Source organism: Branchiostoma lanceolatum, chromosome 17 (assembly GCF_035083965.1).
Source record: "Branchiostoma lanceolatum isolate klBraLanc5 chromosome 17, klBraLanc5.hap2, whole genome shotgun sequence".
Classification (NCBI taxonomy): Eukaryota; Metazoa; Chordata; class Leptocardii; order Amphioxiformes; family Branchiostomatidae; genus Branchiostoma; species Branchiostoma lanceolatum.
In genome coordinates, this window is record NC_089738.1 from 11,277,169 (window position 1) to 11,288,734 (window position 11,566).

The window sequence follows — 11,566 nt, forward strand, 5'->3', positions numbered from 1 at the left end:
AAATTTCAATGTACAGTTGCCTGTTAGGACATATTTCCGACTGACTAAGGTTGCAGCAGTTCCTATTGACCTCCTGAATTTACCACCTAAGCTAGACGCTACTGCTTCTTGCCTTTCCAATTGCAATTGTGCACCCCTCGCCCAATAAATGTAGCCTTTTTCCATAATATTTTTCTTCCAGAATTTGACGCCTGCTCTTCTGGTCTCTGTAAACTTTCCCACATTATGAGCCCAACACTGTTTCTTGGCACAGTGTTTGTCTTACGCCCTACCAACAACACGGTGACAAAGTACAAGTGGCACACGATACTGTAACAGAGACGACGTGTGTATATAGGTACATAGTAACGAGCTGAATACATAACCTTAACCCTTGTGGTGTCACGGGGCTATTGTGAACGGAATTCTTAATACGGCCTGGCGTTACAAGGGTTAAACACCATAGGTCGCAGTTTAACTATGTACATTGTGTTTTTAGGAAGTCCACAGAAACTAAAGTCTATCAATTGTAACAGAGTAGGCGACAAGTTGGGTGGACTAGCGAGAAACCAGTCATCCTTTCCACCCATACCCCCCCCCCCACACAAACATAAACACATGCACAAACATGAACATATGCACAAGCTTACATACGCTAGAAAGCTAAATTTAAAATGAAAAGACGGGAAAATGTGTGTCAGTGTGTTGAGATCGTAAGGAAAGTTGTCCCTCTCTGACCTGTACTTTTCTTTAGCTATTAGATGGAATAAAACTCACTCGAGATTTTTAGTCCTAAAATCCGACACGAGAATGAAAAAAAAGACATTGACGTTAAAACAAGATTCACCGAATTTGGAAATGAAGAGATGGCAATTGTTCATGGACAAACGTAAACATTTTTATTAATGTGCTTGGTGTAAAGAACATTAAAAGAGCAAAAAAATAAAGTCTTTTAATCAATGAAATGTGTCACTCACGGAAAGCACTGTCGTGTATTGCACTGTATTGTTCCGAATGATCGAGATTCCTTGTTTTATCACACATCACATTTGCCGACACTGCACTCGTTATTCAAGTCGACTTGTTAGGTTCTACTAGTTTGTAAAACTCTTCAATAGCGGGAAGTCCCTGTACGCAGATGTCTATCGGAGGCCATTTGATGGGATTGTTCGCCAACGTCACTTCACTCTTGAACCACATCTTCGTGATATCCTCGGGAATCTCCGTCAGTTCGTTGTGGTGAAGATTCAGGCGACGAAGTCTCCGGAGATTGTCGAACTCGGCGAACGCGAAATGATTCAGTTTGTTGTGCGACAAGTCAAGCGAAACAATCGCCGGCTTTTTTTTATTTTTGAACATCACGGGGAACTTTCTCAGTTTATTTCTGCTTAAGTCCATGTGCTCTAGAATCGGAAATCCGTAGACTACGGGAGGAACGCTTTCCAGTTTGTTCCCGCTCAAGATCAAAGTGTGCAACTCCTGAGACAAGATGGCGTCGTCGGGATCCCATGATTCATATCTCCAATGGTGGAGTCTGTTGCTAGCAACGTTGACGAGCTTCAACTGTGGCAGACAGAACAGCTCACGGGGTAGACTTCTCAAGTGGTTACCTGACGCAATAAACGACTTAAGATGTTTCATCGCCTCCACTGCTCTCGGGATGGAAACAAGAGTGTTCTGTGACACATCTAGTGTTTCGAGCGAGGCCAGCCTCAAAACCGCATTCGGGAAGGTCTTGAGACAGTTCTTGGCCAGAGAGAGCCACCGCAGGTTACTTCGTGTCGTCATTTGCCGTTGCTCCATGACGTTGAAAGCTGCGATCTTGTTCCCTTCACAGTCTAACCTCTCCAAGAGCGGCAGGTCATCTTTGAAGAAAACAACGTGGGTAATGATGTTCTCCGATAGATCCAAGTGTCGTAGCGTTTTTGACCTGCAGAATCTACCGTTGAACGACTGCAGCAGGTTTCCTTTCAGATCTAGCGTGATGATTCTGGACTTTCCCAAAGATCTGATGTTCTTGACGTCAAATATCCGGTTGTGTCTCGCCCTCAAAGATCTTAGAGATGGAAGAGTACAGACGAAGCTCTGTATACGGGTTAACATGTTATAACTGATGTCCAGTGTCTCCAAATTGACCAGCCTACCGATCTGAGGGGGAAGATGGGTGATCTGGTTACACGTCAGAATGAGTGTTTTTAGAGAGTCACAGAGGCTGATGTTGGCGATCGCTTTCTTCGACAAAGTGTTGTTGGACAGCGTCAGGCTCGTGAGTTTGCGGAAGAGACCTATCTCTTGTGGAACGAGAGTCCAAGACTTGTAAGGCACCGGAATGGTTTCGGTCAGATACAGATGGGTAGAGTTCGTGAAATGTGATATCTTTGACCGTTCAGTCAGGAACATGCACTGGGTTGGACCGGCGTCCTTCTTCCATGCATCTTGCCTCGTCTTGACAGCAGTTGCCATGGTGACAGTTTGACCAATAGCAGCGCGATATTGTTGTATGTCCGGTTATAGATGTATCTTCAGGCACCCGGCTTATGGTAGAGTACAGCGTCTCATCATGGTCTTTGCACAGAGGATTTCTACAAGAAAAAAAAGCACAACATTCGTCAGTGGTTATGACAGGTATCTTCAAATATGATAAATGTAATTTTTTTAGCATATCTTGCATGAAGAAATACCAACCAGTGTATTATAGGCACATTTCTTTCTTATTGTGCTCACAGGCACAAACATATGGCTATGGACGTCGACAGTACTCCAACACTAATTGTTGAGTCCTTGACATACCGAACATGATCATACGTCTTAGAAAGTAATACTATTTCTACCTGAAGACATCATTAGCTTATACATAAAATATTTTCATGACATCCGTAAAGAAGGCAATAGTTCCACGACACGCCATAGGACCATGTAGGCTGCGTTTCCATATAGCGACAGTCGTTCTAAAGCGCTAAAACTCCGTCAAGTCGGTGTGTGAATGATTGATCACATTTGAAATCCTTTGATAGCTACACTTCCTTCAAGGGGCGCTGAGTGCTCTGGGTTTCAATTTTCCTGCTTTCTTGCGTAGTTGACTCTAACCCCCTGAGATACTCAGCGTAGGGAAGAACACGGCTTGGCATCCATCAAACTCCTTATGCATGTATCTGTATCTGGGCCTCTTTGTCGTCCCAGCAACAAAGAATTGTATTTTAAGAGCTTCTTCTCTCACTTTGTTCAAGCCTATATTTGATACAACATAACTAGGACAGCCTTTCTATTCGCCATTATGCGTGGATGGTCAGATGCAGAGAAGAATAAAAGAGCTCGAGTCAAACCAATCCCTTGGGCAAAATGAAAGAGGGTGAAAAATTGACACCGAATCTATTATGTCCTAAAACCATTACGGATCACGCTATGTCAAAACCCTCTGGTATCCAGCCTTTTGAGACAAATCATCACGGATGAATGCATTTTTGATCTTCTCGACCGCGTCTATCCAAAGTTCATGTAACTTGTAAGCCACGAAACCAATGGATTTCTCACTAGGCCATAGGAAGCAAATATTTCTAAATCTTATTGGGTCCTACATTTTGCTATTCTTGAAGTCATAATACATTACTTATTGTTTCTCACACGTTTTCAAGCATGAAGTACACAGATATGTTACATATACTCCTATCAAAATCATATCTTTGCGGTCAAGCAAATTACTGTATCATAACCCTAAGATTAATCTTTATCTTTTACACGTGTTTGCGACCGCCCGCAACAACGATGTTCATTTCGACGCGCTTACTTAAATTTTGTGTTTAAAGCACGTTAGCATCCTTTGCCGTCATCTATATGTTTCTGAAATATACAAATTTCTAATGTTATCCACATACGTACCTGTAAACCACAAGCGAGTGCTTTGTTTTTCGTCCAGCCCTCACTACAGAACCTCACCGGGTCGTTCCTACCGCTGAAATGTTGTTCTCTTAGTTGTCGCAGTTGACATGTCAACGGCGTAGAGCAAACAGTCCGGCGGTATAGATAGACAGGCTATGTACCTTGGATAGGTGTGACGTATGCTCAAATACGTCAAGCTGTGATAGAGCACCGTCGCAAAATTCTTGCAGTCCTATACTCGAGAGCAGTTTGTTTGCCGTAAGAGGGGTCAACCGCAGAATGAACTGATATTTCTTTCAGTCATTAATTCTCTATTTCTACATTTAGGGACTTCCCAACATTTTAGATGATGTCGTCACGTGTAATTTCAAACCAGGATTGCTGAAAATATCAGACGTGTTGAATTTTGTAAATATTTGTATTTCTTTTGATATTTGAGATATTTTTGCTTAACACAGAATAAATCATTTTATTTATTCGTCGAAAATGACGAAATGTAGATAACATCTCATCACCTTTGATATTGCTGATGACAGTGTGTCTATTTGTAAATACCGTTCTTCCAGCACTCAGATCAACTAAAAACCAAACAAACCAATGCCTATGAGAAGCAAGAAACACACGTTTACACCATCCCCTAAAGTCCCCTATTTTCTGGGGGAAGCACATCCATTGCGTGTCACCCGGGCGTGTGGCCTTTACTCGAACCAAAGAAAGAACTGTACAAGTCCCTTTGTGCTTTACTGAATCATGTCAAAGAAACACCAGTTACGTGGACAGACAACTCGTTGAAACAATATTTGAATTCGTTAACCGACTCTTTGTTGGTCGTTTTACGGTATTTCCGTTTCGTTGTGTTGATTTCACAGTACAATGAAATGTATGGTGAGAATACATTTCAGGAATGTACGTGCCGCTAGATTTAAGGGTGGACCATATTGAAAAGCATCTTTGCGTTATGTTACAAAAACAACTTCAGCTGAGGCAAAGCGGTTTTTGTGTTCGTTGGGTCGGTAATGTGTCAGAACAGTGGTTAAACAAATGTCAACGCTCAATACAGGACCTTTTGTAATTGTCTCAATCGTTTTTTTTTCATATGGGAAAACGTCGACAGAATGATTGCAATATATTTGCTGTACAAATTAAAAGAAGCGAGATTAATCAGAACAAGGAGGTTAGAAATATCCTCCTTGTTAGTTGATCGGAATTACTGTATCAGGTCATTCATGTACGTTGTTTTCTTATAAGTTATAAATAGTAAGCTAGATCTAATTCAAGACGTCCTTGTACTTAGCCTGTAGGGACACACAATTACAAAACAGGTTTTCCCTCTTCAGATTTCAGTTTTGGCAGGGTATCTATAGAATGGTTGCAAAGTTTTCCTCGCTTTTGCATAGAGTCGTTACAGTCGTTGCGTTCGCGTTAAAAACCTTTGATGCTCCAGAGACGTTGAAATTTTAAGTACCACCATTGCCATCATCATCATCATCAGACTCTTAACCATTGATAACACTATCTGTGTTCTCATTGGTTGGTCGGTAACGTCGTTATTTTTCTAATAAAGGCTTCCCCGTCAAAGCACACACTTGCTCCCCTCGAGTATGTGTACTGAGCTTTTAATAATATACATGAAAGCAGCCGAGTTATTTCATCTCACTCTGTTGTTCTTCTCAATTCAGGACTTTGAGACCACTTGACCCAATTACTCTGATTAACGCTAACACTATGCAGGTGATAATACACAATGTGTTCTGTAATGTTTCCGTCTATGGAAGCTTCTCAGTAAAGCAAGACGTTTGATGCCGACACTAAAATGCAAAGTTTTGCTTTAGTCAGAGACACCACTTGTGCAGGAAATGAGTTTTTCCTTTAACAGTAATATTCCTTGCAAGCACACAAGCAAAGTACGTTGGCCTTTATGATCACTAGCGCCTAACCGAAGACTAGTACAAAGCTCCATAAAACATGTAGTGGACATTAATTGACGCTTAACCACTAATAAAATCATGGTATATTCATTGTGAACCATTATGGATATTGGTTTCCATAGATAAATATTACAATAAATTTTGAACCTCTAATTGATTAACGCACGTTACTTGGCATTTGCGCACTTTAATTAGTAGTACATGTAGTCCCCGCAGTCCCTAGTCTTCATCAATCGTTGGTTCTCTCACGGCAACTGGAATGTCCCGGATGTACCTCTCCGGCAATTTTCGTTGGAGGGCGTCGACAGTTCTCGGGTGGAGTCGAGGGTTGCCGAACATTTCCCGAAACTGGTTATCGGTGCATCGTCGGCCTTCTTCGGTCAAGGATCGCAACTGCTTCAGAATGTTCTCTATCGCCATGTGAATGTCCAGTATACTTTGCTCAATCGCAGGGCCCTCGGTTTCCGATGGGGTCGGGAGTTTGTTGGAAACATCAAGGAGCCGGGAACTATCCTGTGGAGATGGAAAATACCACAGAGTTCGTAAGAAAGCATCTTATTACAGCAATGAGAGAATTCGAAGAGCAAGCTTTCATGTGCTACCGTACTGTTGTTTTTCGGAAGATGGCGTGCATTAACTGCCCGTACGCACGGAAACACACACACACACACACACACACACACACACACACACACACACACACACACACACACACACACGCACACACGCACGCACGCACGCACGCACGCACGCACGCACGCACGCACACACACACACACGCGCGCGCGCGCACACACACACACGCACACGCACAGATGATCCCAGATGGGGAGAGAGGAAGGGACTGAGTGAGTGAGAGAGAGAGAGAGAGACAGACAGACGTGCGCACACACAGTCAAGTTCTGAAAATGAAAAGAGCACTGCTTCGTTTGCCCTGTCACCATGATACAGACAATGTCTAAGTCCGCCGTTATATGCTAAAATCCTATTGGGAGTTGTATCACCGTTTATAGGTACATGTTCTTCTTTGATCTTCTTTAACTCCCTCCCTCCCTGAAGCCAACGGCGGCTCATCCCAACCTCAAGGTAAAGTAAAACAGCATTCTCCGAGCACTGAGGCGGGTGGGTGGGGGTTGGTGGTGTTGTGTTATCAAGTTGCAGTCACTAGAAACCTGCTGATCTGATCTTGTTTTGTCAAGACTGACCAGGTCAGCTTTCCCGCAGAGTTAAAAGTCTGTTTGTATTCTAGACGTGAGGTTTTCAGAGAAATCTTGGCACGTCACAAGCCCGATTGCCCCAGTTCAGAAGTCGCGCTTTGACACGTGGTCAGCGCATGTTGTGTCCATTCTACACGGCCTAAGTACATTAATTCCATGTTTAACATCGATACTTTTGTTTACTTAGGAAATCGTGACTATTTCGTCCTTTAGTAACTACCATGCATAGATATCAATTTTCAGAGTAGAGTAGAAGCGGGTTCAATGTTTCTAGGGGATCTTTATGTTTCTAACGGGAGTCGCCCAAACATAGGACGTTTTTTTACGCGCTCGAACTCACGGCGCTCCATTGCTGGTTGCCAGAGAATGGTCATGTTTTAATGAATGAATTTTGAACACATTCATCTAAAAAACATACATGGACAAGAAATGTATTCATAATGTTCATGGGCCCTTCACGCTCCGAGTTACAAGCGGCAAACGCTGTGAGACGTTTTCACGAATGTACCTTCTGATTTAGTGCTACGCCAGATAGTCTGCCTAACTTAGTACGCTTTGGTAATTTTGCTCTCTTCGGAAGTTGGTGATGAAGTTAGGGAAATGTAAATAAGGCTTGAAGTCTGCTATATTCTAGCTTTCTTTTGACCGGAAAATTTTGACTGTGTGCACTTCTAACGCCATGTGAGAAGGGCTATATCTAGCGCATCCCAGCTCATGTTCCCACGGGAAATAGGCTACTACGCGGCCCGACGTACGTATTGAATGCGGCCCGACTTACAAAATCATTACGAAAAAATGACACCGCTTACATCAACAATACTCCGTCTACTTATTGGGAAATATCTGCGCCATCTCTGTATTCAGTTTCCTTTTCATAGACGGTACCAATCACATGTTAGAGCGTTACAAAGCTGTGCGTGGAATCGCCGTCCGCCAGCATCGCGGCCCCCAAAAATGGCGGGAAAACAACGTTGCCAGACGGCAGCGATGTTTACGTTGTTTTCTTTGGTCGGTTTTCTTCTCAAGAAACACTTAAAGACCCAATTTTTTTGTGTTTTATGAAGCTATATTTCTTATGTGTATGATAGTTGTACATATGCTTGGCACAGGTCGTATATTTAGGTGTCGGGCCGTCTAGCTACGCAGTGACCCTCTACTCAGCGTTGCCATCATTATTGTCAAAATACTATTCTCGACAAAACAAGAAATGAATATGTACACATATGTTTTGAATGCAAATAAAAATTATGTGCATGGACTTGGTTTATCTATCTTCCTTATGAGCATAGTCAGTGGACACAAACACGGCGTACTTATGCATAACAAGATCACTAAAAAGTCCGTCCTAAGTTAGGGCGCGTCCTAAGTACGGGCAACCCCCGTTATACTTCTGTCAGAAATGACAAAAATACTGTCATACTAAAATATGTCGAACGACAAAGGAAGACTTCGAATTCTACAATCTGCTGAGTAATAGATTTGCATTTTCGGAGGGTATGTTGTTTTCAGTATCCTACATTTCTAGACCGTAGCTGCAATGTAATTGGCTCTTATAGACATTGTGAGTACAACGACAGCTAACCTTTGCTGTCAACATTGTTATATATATGTTATATATATATATATATATATATATATATATATATATATATATATATATATATATATATATATATATATATATATATATATAAGAGTGAAAATTCATCTGTGACGTTGGTTGACATTATAAAGATCTTACACGATATTTCCGTATACAAGGTGATAGGCTGATCGATGATTCGTGTTGGTAAGCGCTTTGCCTTGTGTGCGTAAATAGCGTATAAAATCTTTATGATAAACGTTCTTCCTTCACTAAACAGTGATGACAACCTCTTTGTTGCTTCAAATCCGCCCTATGCTATCAGAGATGCGACCGAGTAGTCTGACAACCGGTCGTTGCACCAAACCCGTCTGTCGCCTTTACCTACTTAAGGGACGTGAGACGGGCATGCGGCATCGTTTATATATAACGTACCATACAGAATCAGGAATGTACGATTATTGTGTCCGTGTGTTCCAGGCTTGATCATAACGTACTTTCATTTTCTTTGATCAATGATCAAAGCAAAGCAATTTCGGATTCTCACCGCACCCTGATTTGATAAGATTGTAGATGATTACTATGTTGTGCTTACTATCAACATAAGTCAAATAAGACGGAGCACACAAATAAACCCACGATATTTTCTGGCTTCACTGTAACATACAGTGTTTCTAATGTAACAAACAGCAACATAACATGAAATTGCCGCTGTTCGCGGTAGCTTTACCGGAATAGAACATGCACGATCAAGTTTCAGTTTGTTTTCTGACGACCACCTGTGAAATTGTGGACATAGCGCCTGTTGCACACAGGGCACGCTGATGTTGGCCTGTGAAATTGTGAACATAGCGCTAAATAACCGCGGACGAGCTGACATGTAGCCTGGTGGTCAACAGATGGGAAAAACACGCATAGGGTTCAAAAACATTCACAGGAAAGATGTAAATGGATCGAGGCTGGCTGAATGCTTTTGTAGAAAACATATTATCATCATATGCCGAGCTTGGGGGAATGACCCGATTCTTTCAATTCATTAGAATAAATCCAGCTGATGTAAAACTGGCTGAAAACACACTGAAATGCTATCTAGAGTAGAGTACTAATGCTGATCGTGTCGGTAGTATGGAATATTCAGTCTTGCAAAATTGCTGCCTTGATTTCTCTCGGTTAATGTAATTATAGATGTAAATAAGTCTGTTGGGACGTATCCAATTGCAATTTGCATTCACAACTCACCTGTGATGTCTCAGCCGCCATGTTGGCAATATTTCCCAAAACGACCGAGTCGTCGTTCGTTTCAGACGATTTTATGACTCTCCTCAAGGTCTTCAAAATATCAATGACGTCATCAAGGATCTCTGTCAGACGTCCGAGACGATGGTGCCGTGCGATGGTTGCCATGGGAACCACGTTCCCGCCATCCTCCAGTTGATGAATCTGGTCGTGGATGCCCTTCAGTAGGAGCTTCATGTTTCTCCGAGAAGAGTTCATTCGGTTGATGCTGGTTTTCCACGAATTCCTGATGTGCGTGGCGTCCATTTTGTGCTGTAGGAAGAACAGGGACAGTCGCAGCAATGGAAAACTGGCCTTTCAACGTTAAAAACACATCACCAGCTGTTGCAGAAACGCGCTGCCCCGGCTAGGCTGATCGCTGTTCTGTACCACTAAGGGAGCGATCATTGCGCATACGTGTTGAAGTAGGGAGCTCGTGTTACGACGTTGAATGATTGGAGAAAAAAATAGTACCAGATGCAGAGACTGTCTCTCGCTTGTTTCGCGTGTTTGCAATGCAGCTCATGCGGTGATAACGACACATTTACAGGTCAAGTTTACGGGAGAGGAACGGAGAACAACATAGGCACGCTGTGGCTTGTGGTACAAGATTAAAATAGAAATAGGTAAATAAACAAACATGACTTTACAGGTCACTCTGGGAGGTTGATATGATTACATCCTATCATTGTTGTAAGTAAGTACATACATATTATAGCATTGCTGCCAGGGATCTTTTCATTGGATTTTCATTGCACAGAGAGTTTAGAGACTATATGGAACTACACGACGCTTCGCTGCATTTTTGTGCGGTTTTTACACCACACGGACAAAGCAATGAGAAGGCCATACAGATCACTACAGACAGCACTCCCTGTCCTCTACCGAATTGTCGTTGTTGTTGTCTTTTGTCTTGCTAGCTAAGCCCATAGGGTTAATCAAAACACTGAAGGATAACCCAATGCCACCAATCAGTACTTCGATACATGTACTAGTGAAAATGTCTAAAGGTGCATGCTAAGCAACTCACCAACATTCATAAGAACCTCAGGTAGGAATATTGTTTATCTGCACAAGACGTCTGGATGAATTTTTGATGTAAGTAGTAGCTGGGTTATATATCCACAGCAGGGGTAGATATCTCAGAACACCGTGCAAGGTGCATTGTAGTAATACCGGTTGTAGTTTTCCCCTCAGGGAAATCTTAACCTATTTTGTGCCGATTTGATGGCCTTCATCTAGGCTGCATGGAAATAATAGTCTAGGACAAGACAATTCATAAACCTTTAGTGATCTTTAGTGCAAACGGACTCATTTATTTACTTTACAAAATTATGTTATGATTCCATAAATTTAACGTTACCTCCTTTGTACGACTGTCACAAATAGACACTGTCGAAACACACTGTGAGGTATAGGGTGTTTTCATTCACATGACCGCTGAGAGTACTGTCCGCCGTGCTCGATTGTCAAACCTGGAAGTTGTCAGGTACAGGGCACAAAGGTTCAGGTCAAGTTCACGGGAGAGGAACGTTGAACAGAATGCATGGGCGCCCAATGGCTAGAGATACAAACATGTTTAGATACAAACATTAGACCGTCTTGTTCTTTACCAACGATGCACCCGATACAACAACACAATGTCGCACTTAGTCAAACTTCTTCATGTGTAGCGGACATGTTACATGCATCAAGTGCCCTCTTAGCCC

The 11,566-nt window shown here is 42.3% G+C and overlaps 2 protein-coding genes across 2 annotated transcripts; both read right to left on the minus strand.

The window, feature by feature from the left end:
• Positions 1–852: 852 nt before the first annotated feature.
• Positions 853–3,999, minus strand: LOC136423611 (leucine-rich repeat and death domain-containing protein 1-like). The gene is made up of 2 exons (XM_066411844.1): positions 3,856–3,999; positions 853–2,561 (listed from the first exon to the last, which is right to left on the minus strand). The coding sequence occupies exon 2, from the start codon at positions 2,440–2,442 to the stop codon at positions 1,051–1,053; it is 1,392 nt and encodes a 463-aa protein (XP_066267941.1). The 5' UTR covers positions 2,443–2,561; positions 3,856–3,999; the 3' UTR covers positions 853–1,050.
• Positions 4,000–5,610: 1,611 nt separating this feature from the next.
• Positions 5,611–10,378, minus strand: LOC136423528 (uncharacterized). The gene is made up of 2 exons (XM_066411720.1): positions 9,822–10,378; positions 5,611–6,296 (listed from the first exon to the last, which is right to left on the minus strand). Exons 1-2 carry the CDS (start codon positions 10,122–10,124, stop codon positions 6,003–6,005), a joined length of 597 nt encoding a protein of 198 aa, XP_066267817.1. The 5' UTR covers positions 10,125–10,378; the 3' UTR covers positions 5,611–6,002.
• Between the last annotated feature and the right edge of the window lie 1,188 nt (positions 10,379–11,566).

Excerpts from the sequence above, each read along its gene's own strand:
- LOC136423611 (XM_066411844.1), bottom strand. The coding sequence starts at position 2,442 with ATGGCAACTGCTGTCAAGACGAGGCAAGATGCATGGAAGAAGGACGCC.
- LOC136423528 (XM_066411720.1), bottom strand. The coding sequence starts at position 10,124 with ATGGACGCCACGCACATCAGGAATTCGTGGAAAACCAGCATCAACCGA. Across the intron at positions 6,297-9,821 it reads TGGCGGCTGAGACATCACAG|GATAGTTCCCGGCTCCTTGA; the intron begins GTGAGTTGTGAA and ends CCATCTCCACAG.